Source organism: Haliaeetus leucocephalus, unplaced genomic scaffold (assembly GCF_000737465.1).
Source record: "Haliaeetus leucocephalus isolate CR32 unplaced genomic scaffold, Haliaeetus_leucocephalus-4.0 Scaffold295, whole genome shotgun sequence".
Classification (NCBI taxonomy): Eukaryota; Metazoa; Chordata; class Aves; order Accipitriformes; family Accipitridae; genus Haliaeetus; species Haliaeetus leucocephalus.
In genome coordinates, this window is record NW_010972731.1 from 7,677,725 (window position 1) to 7,693,985 (window position 16,261).

The 16,261-nt window shown below is 47.3% G+C and overlaps 1 protein-coding gene across 1 annotated transcript in view; it reads right to left on the reverse strand.

The window, feature by feature from the left end:
- The window catches only part of CACNA1H (calcium channel, voltage-dependent, T type, alpha 1H subunit), a 128,098-nt gene that overhangs the window by 69,124 nt on the left and 42,713 nt on the right, over positions 1-16,261 (reverse strand). Inside the window, exon 8 of the mRNA XM_010570604.1 lies at positions 15,629-16,041. Coding sequence (XP_010568906.1) covers positions 15,629-16,041 — 413 coding nt within the window. The remainder of the gene's footprint in view (positions 1-15,628; positions 16,042-16,261) is intronic.

The window sequence follows — 16,261 nt, forward strand, 5'->3', positions numbered from 1 at the left end:
GAAGTGGCAATTAAAACCATCCACAATGATAAAAAAGAAAAAGCAAAGACAAAAAGGTACAAAACCCGAGTCTGTGTTTGCCAGCAGCCTGCAGCATGTGCTATTACGACTTGCAAGGAAGGCTTCTGGGTACTGATCTTTCAGGTGTGTCTTTTATAACAGCCTGCATCAGAGCAGGTGGACAGTGGTGAGCAACACAACACACCATTTCTGCTGGAGACAAGGGAATGAGCTGCTCCCGGGAGCACATTGCCCCATTTTAGCTTTTGAGTGTGCACAATGTGTGCATTCAAACTCAGAAATTCAAACAACTACAATCACCGTCATCCTTCTTGCTCCCTGAGACAACAGCAATTTGTTTTGCTAAGGTAAGAAAGGACAAAAGAGGTCAGAAAGGAACTACAAGACAGAGCTGCCCTTCAGCATAGTTGCATCACTTGGACATTGCACAAAGCGAAAGCTTGGAATTACTGAATGTAAGCACAAACCAGCAGGAGAGCTCAGCAACTCTTGTTCCTCCTCACATCAGCTGTTTGTATCTTACAGACAGCTATTGGATTTTCACCTGGCAGAATTCCTCGATTTCAGTGGAACCACCACTGAGTTTGGAGATGGCCCAGTGCTTCCACATTTACACCTTATTGACAAAAAACCCCAATGAAATGAAATTATATTAAACCACCACCAATATTCAGATGACTAAGGAACAAAATTCACAGAAAATAACTGTGCTGTCTTTGCAACGTGTTTCTCTTGTAATATTTATTTCTAATATTGAGGGAAGAACACAAAAATTTGGAAAACAGGACTTAAAAACGAGGAGGTGACTTTCCATTGTATTTTTCTCATTCCTTTTACACGAAATATGCCTCACCCCCAAGCATGCCCTGAATTTGCAGTATGTTTCTATTGTTATGGGAACAAAATGATTCAGAAAAAAAAGTTTAGTCATTCTGATTTTATATACTGAAATAAAATCACTGCTAAAATAATGAAATTCAATTATGTTAGCCCTAATAACAGTAGTACTAATTAAAATTATTGTAATTCACTACTACAACGAGGCTGCAGTGCCAAGCTGCAGAAGATGTAGGACTGCTGAACACCTGAGAGTAGAGACTCTCTCCCCAAGCTGGTGGAGTGAATGTATTTGGTTTTGGAGGTTGTTAGTTCAGCCTTGGTGCGTTGGGCAAAGGGGACTGTTACGCTAACACTAATTACACTGCTAACGGCAACAATAATAACACCTCTCAAATCATCAGCGCTGATGCCATGAACACCAAAGCGATGCAATTATGCGCTGCTGTCAGTTCAAGGCGAGCTGTGAGGCAGAGAAAAGCAAAGGTAAAAGAGGCAGCACACTCCTCCGGATTTATCATCTTGCAGCAATTTCTCTGCAGAAGATGCCTGGTTCGGTTGAAGGGCCAGGTAAGCCCTTTTCCCTCCTCCTCCTACATGATGCCAGGCTGTGCCCGGCCCTTGTGCAGGTCACGCTATCCTCTGTGCTGCCTTGCCATGATGCCCCCAACCTGATCCCACACCATGTGCAGGAACCATGTCAGGAGAAACCCTCCAGGCAGAGGAGGTGAGCTCTGGCTCTCTCCACTACCTGCTCCCCCATGACGGCACTGGGGCAGCGCCCAGCCGCTCTGCAGCCTGACTGAATTGCATGGCTCTGCCAACCCGCTGCCCACGTCATGCATTCACCTGGGGAAAATCTGTCAGACAGTGACAGCTCAGACAAAGAAAACAAAACAAAACAAAGGATTTCATTTGCAACCTTCCTCCATGTCACATTTGAGTCTTCCTCCTGGCAGCTCTTCACATCCCTGCCCTGGCTCTGACTAGCAGAAGTGATGCTTCGCCTGCAGCAAGAGCCACGAGGAACAGGCACGCAGAAAGGGCTGCTCCAACTGCCTGCTCTAATCAAACCTCATGGCTACGCCAGCCGCACCAGGGCTTTGATCCAGCTCCCTGCTCTGGGAGCAGGGCCAACCACCCCCTGCTGAAGAGGCAACCCCAAGAATAAGCCAAACTGATCCATATCCTCCAAACAGCTATGTCAGTTCTCACACGAAACAGGCAACACAAAGTTTTATTTGTAGAGAGTGGGAGTGAAAGAGCATCTAGATGCAATCTCCAGTGTAGTGGTTTTAGTAAACTAGTAAAGCTAAAACAACCATGTGCAAACAGTGAGCCCTTGAGAAAGCAACTGAGCTCGCAAATGTTTCTGCCCTGATGGAAATCCTCCTCATGGGCTTCCAAAATGGATAGATCACGGTGAAAGCTGTCAAATTATTTTATTACTTAGTCCCCAAATGTGTCAAGGGATGGGATACGCAGTGGATCACAAGCAATTATTTGCCAAACATCAGGACTTGCTCAAATGCTCTTGCTCGAGAAAGTGGCGAGTGTTTCCATGGCAATGAGCTATTGCCTTGGTGACCGTGGACCTGGACTGGTGCGGCTAAACCACTGCGACCCTTGGACATCTGAGCACAGCAAGAAGTTTCCTCCTTTGCTGTCTAATGATGTTTTTTTTATTTCTGAGTTCATCCCCATCTAAAAGTTGCCTTAAGCGGTTGTGCTAGAGACAGAGAAGCCCAAATTACTACAGAGAAGCATGCTCTGTTCACATCTGCCTCTCTGCTACCCAACCCAGAATTAACTTTTCTATCAGTCAGGTGCAAACCAGCCTTAGGTCCAATCCTGGCTTCTACTGAGCAGTGCTGAACCTCTATCCATAAACTAGAAAATTAAGCAGCGGAGGCCCAGGACTTCATTAGCCCAGACATTGAAATTACATTAATCTATATGCATTTAAACCTTGTAAGAGAGGTCAAACTGAGAGGCAGTTGTGTTAACAAGGTGAAGAAGTGAGCTTGCACATAAAAAAGCAGCTTTGCACATAAACAGGTATCCTCCTAGGCAAGAAATTTACCTAGATTTCTGTGGAAGGGTAAAAAAAGTGTCTGTGTCGCCCTCCAAACAATCTTCAGATAAAATTTGTGCTATCATAAAAGCTTTATCCTGGGCTCATATAGCAGAAAATTGTTGCATCTCTGCCTTTGAGAACTTCCACTGCTTTTCTTCCCAACTTTATCATTGAAACACACACTCCTTCCAAGTGACTGGCTGTTCGAAACCTGATTGAGCTGAACCATTACATTAGTTTCTTTTTAAATTTGCACAAACCCTGCACTCTGCAACTCCAAAGTGGTTTCTATGGAGATGCTAAAAAAATGGAACAGCACCTTCTGGGTGCCAAATTCAGCATGGCAAAAACGGGTGTGCAGCAAATGCTGGGTGAGAGGAGTGCGAGGAGTGAATTAGAGACACAGAATACGACTTCTTACTCAGAGTAGCAGATAATGGGGGTAAGTTACCACTTTGGCTGACAGGCGTTAACCAAACTGACACGCTGCATTGAGTATCATGCAGAGTTTAATTAACTGCAGGCAATGGGGCATTAATACAGGAGACACAGCCTGCCCGATTTTCTTACGGTGTGAACGTGATAGGGAGAGGGAGGGACGTGAGCATTTGCAAGGCAGAAGCGATCCTCATGCATTAAGAGGTTTCTCAGAAGAGCACTGGAGCTGTGTTTGGCTGCCTCTCAGAGCAGCTCTATCTCCTTAATCTGCAAAGCTGGGCAGAGGAGTCCAAATCTTGCAACTTCCTACACAGTCTATTTTAGAGTCTTAGAAACAGAAACAACACACAACAGGAAAGATGCGATTACTAGAAATATGTCTGAACTCTCCCACAGCCCAGCCCCATCAATCTTGATGGCTTCACCATTTGCATCATTAAGACAGTTTTCCCATCCCATCCCATCCGTATGGTTCTGCTGGATCAGAGCTTTGGTCTGCTCTGGTGCCCAGCTCCCTCAACACTCATGCTAGGTCCCAGTTTGGCTCTGCTCTGCTTTTCCCAGGCACTGAGTCAGGCACAGAAAAGCCCGTAGGCACAGCTGAAACATCACGTCTTGTGTTGACACAACTCCTTTGAGCCACACAGAGCCCAAACCTGAGTGCAGTGACCCTAGAGAGACACAGCCACAAGTCCTAAGGCTCTAACAAGACCTTCTATACCAAGTACACTATTCTCAAGTATATTTGATACTTTTCAGACCAAAGTACTGTTTAAACAAAGGCCAAAAGCTATTCTTATTTAAGCAAATCTCCATTAAAGTCAACCAGCCAGGCCTTCAAACTTCCGACTGTGCACACACAGGAGTAAGGAAGCACACAGAAACAGTCCAAATGTGTGTGTGTGTGTGGGAGGACTGAACAGCACAGCGTACCCTTGCTCTTTGGAAGAGAGGCAGAGTATCTCTTTCTTCAGCCACGGTAATCGGGACATCTGGTTTTAAGTGAACACACAATAAATGGTATGGAGCATTGTCTGCCTCCTGGTGAGTAGTCACCCCTGGGATTTAAACATATGGCTGCATCAAGGCTGGCTAGTGCCAACCTGATTCTTAAACTATTAAACCATCCCCTCAGGCTCTGTATCCTGTACTTTCTGTGTATATTGTACAAGGGAAAATAATTTGACTTGGGGTTTCGAGAATTTCAAACAAGGATATACAATTAGAAAAGTATTTGCTTCAGATGATGATAAATAACCCTGGACTGGAGAACCTCAGAAAAAAAACTGTTCTTCACTCCAGCGTGATGACACAAAGTCTTCTGCAGTGCCGCTTTATGCGCTTTCCTGAGAGCCCAAACTTGTTAACCTTCATTTTGCTGCATGTTTTCAGAGGAGCAACAGCTGCAGCCATAAATACACAGCATTCAGATTTCATGTTATAGTTAAAAAATCAAATATGAATGAAACCTTCTGCTATTACACACCGACTAGCAAGGGGGGAAAAAAGGAGTGGGAGGAAACCCATAGCATTAAATCACTGCGGAAATACAAAAGGACTTCTGCAAGCTCAGGTGGGAAACATCCGCTCCACTGTTTGCTGCAGGGTCAGTAATCTGTCTGTTGGTCTCAGCCTGCCTGTCCATCACTTGCTCACAGGTTAAACTTAGTCTCAGGAACAGGGAGAATCTGTGCATGAGAAAGGAAGGAGCAGAGGCATGTCCTCAGCATCAAACTCCCCACACTACAGCAAGGGAGCGATTCCTGCTACTTTGTGGGGACATTTGTATATGCTGGTACTCTGGCAGCAGGAAGGAAGGGATGTAAATAACGTAATTCCAGCCTGAACCCTAGGAGATCCCAGTAGCACCCCAAAGAGGGGACACAGCTAGGGAAAGAAGAGTGGGGTACAAGAAGAGGAATGGGAATTCTCTTTTGCATATCTCTCAAAAGTGTTTTGGTAGGTTATGTTGTCCTCAGAGGAAGTGGGAAGCCATCCCTGCACTCACGTCTCCTCTAGGGGCTTTCATGGACATTCACAGCTCCTAAGAGTCCTCAGCATAAACTGCTATTTCTGGCATTTAATCCCCCTGCACTTCCACGCTCTGCAGTTCAGTCCCTTGTACTTTGGCACACATATCAGCCAATACCTGCCAGCACTCCAACTTACCATATTAGTAGTTCTGCTTTAAAGACATTTAAGATGCTGATCTCTTATTTTGGCAGCTTCAAGAGACCTTAGCACAAGTGAGAGATCTTCTGCAATATGGCCCCCGTAACACAGGCCATTTGCAAAGAGATAATTGCCCAGCAACCCACAATGCTTTCAGACTCTCTGGCTGAAACTAATTTACACGAATGACTTTCTTTGCACTCCCAGGCAGCAGTGACCAGGGATGAACAATGCTGATGGGGTTGATGTTTTGCCTCTGAACCCTTCATGAACAAAAGGAAAACTCTGATTCTCTCCCATATTGAGCAGCTCCCTGTGGTTTGATTTATTTCCTCTTATTGATTGGATTTGGGGCAGGTTGGAGCTGTAAAGTTTCTGCCTAGGCTCTGGATAGCTCTGAGAGCAAGGCACACCTGGGTAACACAGAGCCAGGGCTTTGTTCCCCTGGTCCCATCACCAAGCTCCAGGTAGAGCTCCTAGCAGCAGCCAGCACACTCTGGCTTCATAAACCCTCTCAATCCAAACTAGCTTTAAAGCATAGGCAAGTCCATGTATAGTCATGCCGAGAGTCAGAGAACTATAGGATCCGTCTCTCTGCAGCAAAGTCAATTCCCTTTGGAGTATATAAAATAAATAAAACACTTCTCTTTCTGCTGCTTTCTCCAGGGGCACTATAATAAAAAGTTCTGGATTTGTCTGTGCATGGGACAAGGACAGGACAGGGAGAGAGGAGGTATTAATTTGACCAGGCATCAGGCAGCCGAGGAAAACTCCCGAGAAATGCCTTCACTGGGGGAAAGACGCCAAGTGGTCTTCCTGCCCCATCCTCCTTGATGGCAGACTCCATGCTCCAGCAAGCTTTACCACTGATGCTACAAGGCCTGTGCACAGAGTGTTTTTCCCAAATTGGGAGTCAGGCTGTCTTTAAGGCTGTAAACCAGACAGAGCAAACAAAAATAGAGCTTTAAAAGAATGCATGCAGGCATGCCAAATCTCCCTCATTTTCGAGTAAGAGTCTCACTCCTTTCAGATGCAGCTTTCTCCCCCACCTCTCAAAACCATTTATAAAAAAGCATCCTGATCTTGTAACAAAAGATCCAGAAGGAGGTTTCAAGGAGACATTTAAAGCTTCATTCATAATTCTGGAAAATCTCACTGTCCCAGCTGGAGAACCCCGGTTACAACCTGAGGAAAATTCATGACTCAGGTTGACAGCAGCAGTAAACATACCTGTTTATTTCCTTGCAGTGGTTCTTCTCCTCTGCTGTAAGGACCTGGATTGCTACCCTGAGCATCTTTAATCCTCTGCCTGCCAATGGGGACAGCCAGCTCTGCCTCTCAGCTCTGAGGTACCCAGAGAAGGGTGGTGTACAGGACACCTTAGCAATGCCACTGAATCTCCACACAGAGCTTTCAGACGAAGTTGCCATCATTTCGTATGTACTGCCAAATACTAACCCCACTTTGCTGTCAGGTGTGGCATGACTGTCTTTTCTACAACTTCCTAACATTTTCTCAGTTAAATCTATTTTTAAGCCTTTCTGTATTTTCCATGTCTACAGAGAAAGCAATCATCCAAGGGAGTGGCTGGAAATGCACAAAAGTATTAAAAAACATGACTAATTCCTTTGCCTCCTAACAATTGGGAACCACCAGTCTATAGCACCATTAGTCCACAGCACAGCACCATCATGTACCACCATCCCCATCCTCTTATCTGCATATCCCCTTGTGTTGCAATCTTGTTGCATTTGGTTTGAATTTGTGTTGCAAACTCAGTTTCACAGAGTGTACCTGCTATGTCCAGGCACAAAAACTGGTGCCAGGAGAGGTGTAGTGCTCTGTTCCCATTCCCACTGTTACCATTACTTGTAACATCTAGCAGGCCCTGCCTGGGAGCCCCACATGGCGGGGTGATGTACACCCTTGTCTTGTAGAACAAAAAATCCAAGACAAAAGATGGATGCAGACAGACTGGGGAAGTGTAAGGAAACAAAGAGACAGCCTCGGCTAACATGGGAGGTGGTGTTCCTGGTAGACCAGCAGTTGCATCCTCCCCAGAGCATCTTAGTCAATCCAAGCCACTCCTTGCTTCCTGCTACTCTAGGGCACATTCCTCTCCAAGCTTTGCCAACGATGCCTAAACAAGTTCTCCTGCCCCCATTGGTTGGTTTGGTTGTCTCAGTCTTTTGCATTTCTTCCTCTGCTGTTCTCTGCTAACCCTGCTCTTGTCCCTGCAGCCCAGCTGCCTTTCATGGAGGCAGCTGGAAGGATGGCAAGCTGCTGCCATGTGCAGTACCAAAGTCACTTGGGCTGCTCAGAGGGACCTGACTAAGGCTCTGCATGTTGCCTGCAGGCACCATGATCTCTCTGGAGCTGCTGATCACAGCTGCCACGAACCAGACACTTGAGCTCTTCCTCGAACTCGTATCTTGTCATCGCTCAGGCAAGGGACTACCAGGTACGCCTGCTTTGGAGCATGCAGCGTGCTCACCCCAAGGCCTGCTTACCTGATCAAAGCCAAGCTCCCTCTCACCAAACCCACTCCCAGATGAAAAGCATTCAGCTGACAGCCAGCAGGAAGGCACAGACTCAATGCAACGCCACGCTCTTTGTTTGTGAAAGCCACCTTCTTCATTACAGGGCCCCTCTCATCGCAGTTTCCCTTTGCAGAAAGAGAACACCCTGCTGTCCAGCTGTGTCAAGCCTCCCTGCCTGGGAGCACATTAGAGCCATTGTCAGCATAACATTTGAAGCTGGCCGCTCATGGCTGTGATTTATGCACATTTTTGTGATGAAATGCAGCTGGCAAGTGCACTCTGCTTTCATTCTTGGGGCTATATTACACTTGGTTTATTTTACCTGCCAGTTGAAATGCAAACAAGCTGTCTACATTCTATATATAACCGCCTGTTGCCATCATGTATGTTTATGAAGCATGGGGCTTTCATGGATTCGGTCTCAGAAGCCTTGCAGGGCACCACAACTGTCTCAGCTGACTCGCTGCATGACCCAGATGGAAAAAACGCATCTGGTGGGTCCTGCACACTGTGGCTACATGGCGTGGGTCTGTTACTGGTGCTGTGCAGATCTCCAGTCTCCATGCAACAGCTTATGCTGGGAAGCATGTTACTATCACCTGCTTAAGAAGTCTGTCATCTTGGCAGAGAGCAGATGTGATATATATGGCCAATCCCTCACCACAGAGAACAACTAATGGCGTAAGTGAGGGGAAGGAACCGAATCATTGGTGGTGGTAAAACGTGCCTACAGTTCCACAGGGAATATCCTAATATTATTCCCTAGGCTAATGAGCACATCTATAGGAACCAGATCAGACTGCAAATTCCCCTCGCCATGACTAGCTCTGTTGTTCTCCTGACTCTCCCCTGACTGCTCAGTATGTCAGCACTCGAATGAGTTATTACACTCAGTTTCTACATTGGAGAGGTGCTGTTCCTGTCTGGTAGGAGGCAGAGGAATGGAAGGATCTCTAGTATGCTTTCCCTTATATAGTAAAAAAAAATATACCAAGAACATACAATCCAACAGAAGGAAAACAGAGCAGTGGAGGAGTCAGTGAAATTACAGAAGAGAGTAAGACAGAGACAAGGCCCCGTGAACACTACTCGCAGTGGGCTCCCCGTGGAAGGACGTGATTTATACCCTTTGCCATGACAGCTGTTAAGGTCCAGCAGACAGTGATGTAGCCCTGAGCTGGGACACCTGGCTTTTAACTGCAAACATTTGCCATCAGTTCATCCTATCTTGCCTCTGATCCTTGATTCCCTCTAACAAGAGAATGACACCTTGCCAGGTGTAAATGCTCATGTTATGAGCTGCTGCTGGCTCTGATCAGAAGCCTTGCAGCCTGAACTGTGCAGAGGGGATCCTAAAACTATTACCAGGTTCGTTAATGTCCTGACAGAGTGGCTGTCTGCAGAAAAGGGGGCCTGGATAAAGGTGGTGTGGAGAGCACTGAAAAGGTGGTATAATCTTGGGGCACAAAAGAGGATGGGAAACACCCCTCTCTTCCCCAAGGTTGCCAGACAAAGCCCTTCTCTTCCCTCCCAAGAGGTAGATACAGGATTCAGGTTATCACAAGTTGTTGAATGAGCCAAATTTCTGTTGCTCTGCTCAGGAGACCCAGTTTGTGTTCTTGACCAGTGCAACTTCCCTACCAAACCAATGCTTGGGGAAAGCTGTCCACTTACTGCTGGGACCTTGGACGGGGACCAGGGAAGGGACAGCTTGGTATGCAGCTGACAGAGCCCAAACACATGAAACAAAGGACTACTAAGGGCAGAACGAGTCCCACATCATTTATACAATAAGCACAAACACGTTGGGCTGAATTTTCACATCCCAGGCTGGGCTGGGGGAATCTGTTTGCTTCAAGTCCAGCCAGTGTGTGAGTTCTTAAAATTGGATCGCACAAAAAGTTGGAAGAGTTTACAGGTTTTGCTAGCTGAAAGTGAGAATCTCAGATCAGGATAATATTTTATTGACTCACAACTCAAAAGGAATTTAAGCAATTTGCTTCAAACACTGCTGAAAGATTCTCCTCTGCTTTCTGAGTAAGTGCTGAGCTTTCCAGGCCAAACCAATTTTTCAAGCCAAAATTGACAAATGCTAAAATAGAACATCACTAGAGAAGCTAGTTGCTACCTTAAATCACACAGAATTACTTTTACTCCAGAATAATAAAATGTGCTACTCAAACCCAGTACTCCTCTTACACTGATAAGCAATGGACCACTGGGTGCCCACCAAGGTCAGCTCCAACCTATTCCGAAGACAGCTGCTCTGAACGAAACATGCCACGGATGAGGGGTCAGAAAAGCAATTAAAAGCTCTTTGAACAGCAATAGCTTGGAACAAATACTAATTTGTACTTCTCTTCTGCGAAGTGAATATAAAATAGCATTTCTAGTGCCATTTGATGTAAATTGAGCCTTTTATGTGGAATCATTACAAGTATCAACAGCTACTTCTGCAAATTCCTCTGGGAAGCCCAGTGGGGGTCTTTCCTCACAACTTAAACTACAGGTCCTCATGGATGAATTTGGAGCTCACCCTTCTGCAGAGATAACACCAGCATCTCTCTTGGACAAATGAACAGGACTCCGTCCTTCTACTGGGCAACTGGGGAGCTGGGAATCAAAGCAGACTGAAGAAGTAGCAATTATTTCTTCAGACCAGTCAGTGGAAGACACACAGAAGCTGACTCTGGGATGAAAAGGTATCAACTTTCAGTGGCAGAGAGGCACTTGGAAACACAGCTCCTGGAACAGGACCTGCCTGTGCCAGGCATCTCTCCCCACTGCCCCAAAGGCATGGCAGAAGTCATGCTTTTGGAGTGCACTGCTCCTGCTTGGTTGCTGCAGTGCCATGGCACGTTCTCAGATACTCTGGAGAATTGTCAGCTCCAGTGAATGCATAACAAAATGATCCAGTGTATTGAAATTGCCTGGAAGATTAATGCAAGGATTGCCTCCTTCTTTGTACTTGGCTTTCCTCATCTGTGGGAGTGCTTATGCGTGCTGGAGATAGACAAATAAATAAATAAAGCATGAGAGGAGGAGGAGGAAAAAAAAAAAGAGGAACTTCAAACCAGCCAATTAACCTTTGAAATACAAGTTGTGCTGCTGCTAACTAACGGCACCCTGTAACCTCCTAATTACCAGCCACATACAACGTGGCAGTTGGGAGACAGAGCTGGCTGTTAACCCTGCGGATGCGCTGTGCGGGAGGATCTGATTGCCGCTAATGACTGAAGTCCCAAAGAAACTTGCTTCCCATTATCAGCTGCCTCCTGCTACCCAGATCTCCTACCGCAAACTGGCTGTGCTGCCATGAAATCTTCAATCTGCCTCTGAGAAGAGCAGGACTGCTAAAGGACAGCTCTGTGCAAAGCTGTTCTAGCATCTCCTCACCTTTCCAATGAGTCAGCTAGCTGCTACAGTGGTCGTGCCCTTAGCCACAGGACAGGATCCTTGCCTAAAAGGGTATTGTGTGGGCTACATGCATTAAATGGGGTTGTGCCAGCTATGTTAGCCAAGAGCAGCCAGAGTAACCACGTGAGCAGGCTGCTGTGAGCTTCAAATTCCCCTAAAAACAGATATTGAAGTCTTGAGGGAATTTGAATACAGACGGGTCTCTCTCATTCATCTGGAGGTAGCATCCAGGACTCTGGCAGTACAAGCAGATCACCTTCTTGACTTGTCAAAGGGTGCTACCAAATTGCCTCTGCGGCACACATGCCCCCATGCCCTGCATCTACGATAAGGGCCAGCAGTAAAGCTCACCGGGTTTTGCCTCCAGCCTCACACTTTGCAACCTCGATTTCCTCATCCAGAAGATATGGACAATAATGCTCGATTGCCTCAAGAGGGCTCCGTGAGACTTCTCTGCAGATTGCTGCTATGTCCCGGGATGAAAGGTGAGATAACACACCAAGGACTAGTACTGCTCTATCTTCCACGCCATATGTTGTTCAGTACCCTGCACCCCTCCCACACACACAGAGGATTGATGCCTTGGCTTTGAATAGCACTCTGAAATAAAAATGTATATGGTGTGCCCATCTTTTTGCAAAGCCACTGATGACTATTAAGTCTGAGAAGCCAGAAAAGAAAAGCAAGCAGCCATTAAAAATTTTTTATAAAAGGGACTGGGCATTTCCTTACAAACATTGAGGTTTGTGGAGGGCTTCCCTGTGGCTGCTGCACTGATTGCAGCCCAGTTTGCTAAAACCAGTCAATGGCTGAAAACAAGGGGCAAGAGTTGAGACCAGGGAACCTGCTTAAGCTGTTCCAACCAGAGCAAATGTCTCCATGGTAGGTGATGTTTTGCAGTGCTTCAGGGCCCAGGAATACCCTGCCCATGCTGCTGTCAGCAGGCACAGGAGGCCTCCTCAATGGGAGCCCCTGAACCCAGCTCTCTGAGTAACACTGAACAGCTCAGTGGGAGCAAGGAAATCAGAGGAGAGCAACAGAGTAGCTATCCTTGTAGGCAGCTCCTAAATCCTTATGACTTGGGGCATGGCCTCCAGCTTTGCCCTTGGGAGGATGGAGAAGGAGATGATGGCAACACCCGCGCCTGCTTAACAGCCTGGGGAAGGCTCACACCTTCTCGCCTTGTAATACTTGCTCCGAGCAGAGGTGCAGAGTGCCTGGGCAGCATCCGTCACTCAGTAACCAGAAAGCTGTGATTAAACTGTTTTTCCTGGCAAGGATCATGGCATACCCCAAAATGAGCCATTCTAACCTCCCCTCCGTCCCAGCACCATGCTGTGTGTTCCTGACAGCTTCACTCAGGCATCTCCTTCTTATCTCCACACAAAGCCAGCCCCCTACCCTGAGTCTTGCAGCCAATTCTCACACAAGGAGGGCTGCAGGTTCTGAAATCACCCTGCTTTGCTCACAGAAGCCCCAGACTTTCATGCCAAACAGTCTCGGAGCCTACAGCCATTTTCTATTGCTTTCGGATGGCGCCTCAGCCTCCGGTGATGCCCTGGAGGTCACTCTGTTGATAGGAGAGTGTTTGGGCGAGGTGTTTCGAAGCTGTGAATTTGCAGCCCAGAAAGCCAACTGTATCCTGGGCTGCATCAAAAGAAGCGTGACTAATAGGTCGAGGGAGGGGATTCTCCCCCTTCTACTCTGCTCTCATGCGATCCCACTTTGAGTACTGCATTCAGCTCTGGGGCGCCCAACATAAGAAGGACATGGACCTGTTGGATTGAGTCCAGAGGAGAGCCATGAAGATGATCAGGGGGCTGGAGCACGTCTCCTATGAAGACAGGCTGAGAGAGTTGGGGTTGTTCAGCCTGGAGAAGAGAAGGCTGTGGGGAAACCTTAGAGGAGCCTTCCAGTACCTAAAGGGGGCCTACAAGAAAGCTGGAGAGGGACTTTTTACAAGGGCATGTAGTGATAGGACAAGGGGTAATGGCTTTAAACTGAAAGAGGGTAGATTTAGGTTAGATGTAAGGAAGAAGTTCTTCACTGTGAGGGTGGTGAGGCACTGTCATGGGTTGCCCAGAGAGGTTGTGGATGCCCCATCCCTGGCAGTGTTCAAGGCCAGGTTGGATGGGGCTTTGAGAAACCTGGTCTAGTGGAAGGTGTCCCTGCCCATGGCAGGGGGGTTGGAACTAAATGATCTTTAAGGTCCCTTCCAACCCAAACCATTCTATGATTCTATGATCCTATGGGCTCTTAACAGCTCCATGGCTCATTATCCCCGCTGTGTACCAGAGACACTTTGCAGTCAGGCACGTGGAGGAACTTTTACAGGTTTCACTTCAAAATTCCTCCCTTTTTATTGGGCCCACGCTGGGCAGTGCCTGTGAGCAAAGCTGGCGGGAGTCTGATGCTCCGTAGCCAAAAGCTTCAGAATCTTTATTGCCATTGGCTTTGAGACGGTTTAAAGCAAATCTTTTACAAGGTAAAATCCAATATAAACCTGCCGGCTACAGTTTTCCTTTGTTAGCAGCAAGGATGTAATTATCACAATTTACCTTTATACGAGTGATTGTGGACAGACTCCATACGATCCCTGGGCTTTCTCACTGCAGCCTGCCTAAGGTTTTCCCCCAGCACCCATCATGGCAATATCCAAGGACTGACAAAGCTGTATCCGCCTGACAAAAGAGTATCCATGCAGAAATGCAGCCGCTGTGAAGAATGAATGGTCTATTCAAAGGCTACTGACAAGGTGTATTTCCTAATTTTAAAACTTGTTGTGGAACAACTAACCAGACAGAAAGCTGACAGCGACAGCTATTTCTTTGTTGGGTTTGGACGCTTTCTGCTATAAGTGTGAACTAATTTATTGTTGCACAGCTGAGGTTCATGTGTTTTAGCTGAGTACTTACTTTTCTGAAAGAAAATATGTCTCAGATAGCATAGAATATGCAGGTTTAAAGTACACAAGTGGAGAGAAAATAAAGTAGCAGCACTCTAGAGGATTGTTTACCATGGTCTCAAGCAGGACTTATTCCTGGGAAATGATGGAGAAGAAAATGCAGGGTCTGTTGTCCTGCCTTTGGATGTACTGTGCTACTCTCTCTGCCTTTCCTCCTCACTCCTGAGCAAACCGACCAAGGCAGAGAGGAGGAATACCTTTATAAATAACCTTGATCTGGTCCTGATCCTGCAGTGGAGATTTTGGGGAGCACTGGATGAACCTTTGACTATCCACCTCACAGAAGATCAGTATGAGGATTTCCTGGCCTCACTGGGATGTACTTTCGGCACCTGATACAGAGGCGGCATGAGAAATTCCAGAGCACATCTTGAGAAAATAGTTGAAAGTAACCAGTTTCCCCGAGAAACAAAAGCCCAGAAAAGTGTAGCTTTCTCCAGAATGACCAACTGGAGATACTCAGATGACTCGCCTCCCTCTCCCATTGCACAGCCCCTCAAGCTCCCATCAGCCAACAAGGACAAGCTGTCCTCAGCTGCCAGCACTGCTTTCTGCCATCACTGTGTTCAGACTAATACTGGGAACAGCATGATTTCTCATTCCTCCCTCCAAACACTTAAAAGAAAGACCTACTTGCACCCTATGAGATCAAATTAAAGGGTTTGGAGACTTCAGGAAGAAAAAAACTTTTTTTTTCTTTGTCGCTTTTAGCATTGCCTGACAGTTTAAGTCTTTATTTAAAGGTCCAGGATCAAAGAAGAAACTTCTGCGTGGGTTATTTGCACTACAAGGTCCACTGTGCACCACCACCATCAGACCAAAGGGGTATTTCCATCAGAACAATTCATGCTTATATGAATAACTCACAGCAAACAACTTAGGCAGTCAGGCTCTGAGCTGCCGCATCCTAACACACACATTTACACTCTCCACGCCTCAGCAGCGCTGCCAGCCACCTTCCAGGCTTTTCACGCACAGAAGGATGCTCCTGCTCATCACACGTCCGCAGGATCAGGCCCTCAGCCCCATTTGGTGTTTCCAACTTGCACAAAACCCGCTTGCTCCTCCTCTGGCAGGGCTTCGACAGAGTCACCCCAAGCTACTGCGCAAGCCACCACGCCATGAACACCTGAAACCACAGACCCTCAGTCCCGCACTCACCTGCTCGTGGTACTCGATGCCCATGCTCAGCGTGTTGATAAGAATGGCTATCATAATCCCCCGGTTGAAGTACTTGCTCTCCACGATCCTCTTCAGCTTGCTGCCGAAAGCCTTCCACAGGCGGGTGACCTTGTTCCTCTCCTTGGGTTTTTTCTTCTTCCTCCTCCTCCTGCCCCGCTGCTGCTGGAGCTGGTCTCTGTGGTCGCCGTGCCGCAGGTCCTGGGTGAACTCGTAGACGCCATTGCTGTCGGATTCGCAGCTGTCGGACTCGCTGAAGGCGAACTCGGGGTCCTCCAGGAGGCTGGCGCAGAAGGGACAGTCCTGCAGCTCGCAGATCAACGTGCTGCCCGGCGGGCTGGACAGCGGGCAGGCCGCGCTCAGCCCCGACAGCCGGCTGGGCGTCCGCCGCAGACCTGCAAGGGGAGACGCACGCCATGAGCCACCTCACACCCTCAACATGGCGGACAGCCTCGTGTCCCCGCTCAGGCGGCACTGGGCCTGTCCAGGGCAGAGCAGCTTCTGCTGCATCCTCAAATAAATGTAATACCTTAATACAGCCTTCTAGCCATACATCTTACCAAGAGGCTCTTGCTTTATGTCATTTTTCCCTCTGTTCCCCTCTCCCCAAGTCCC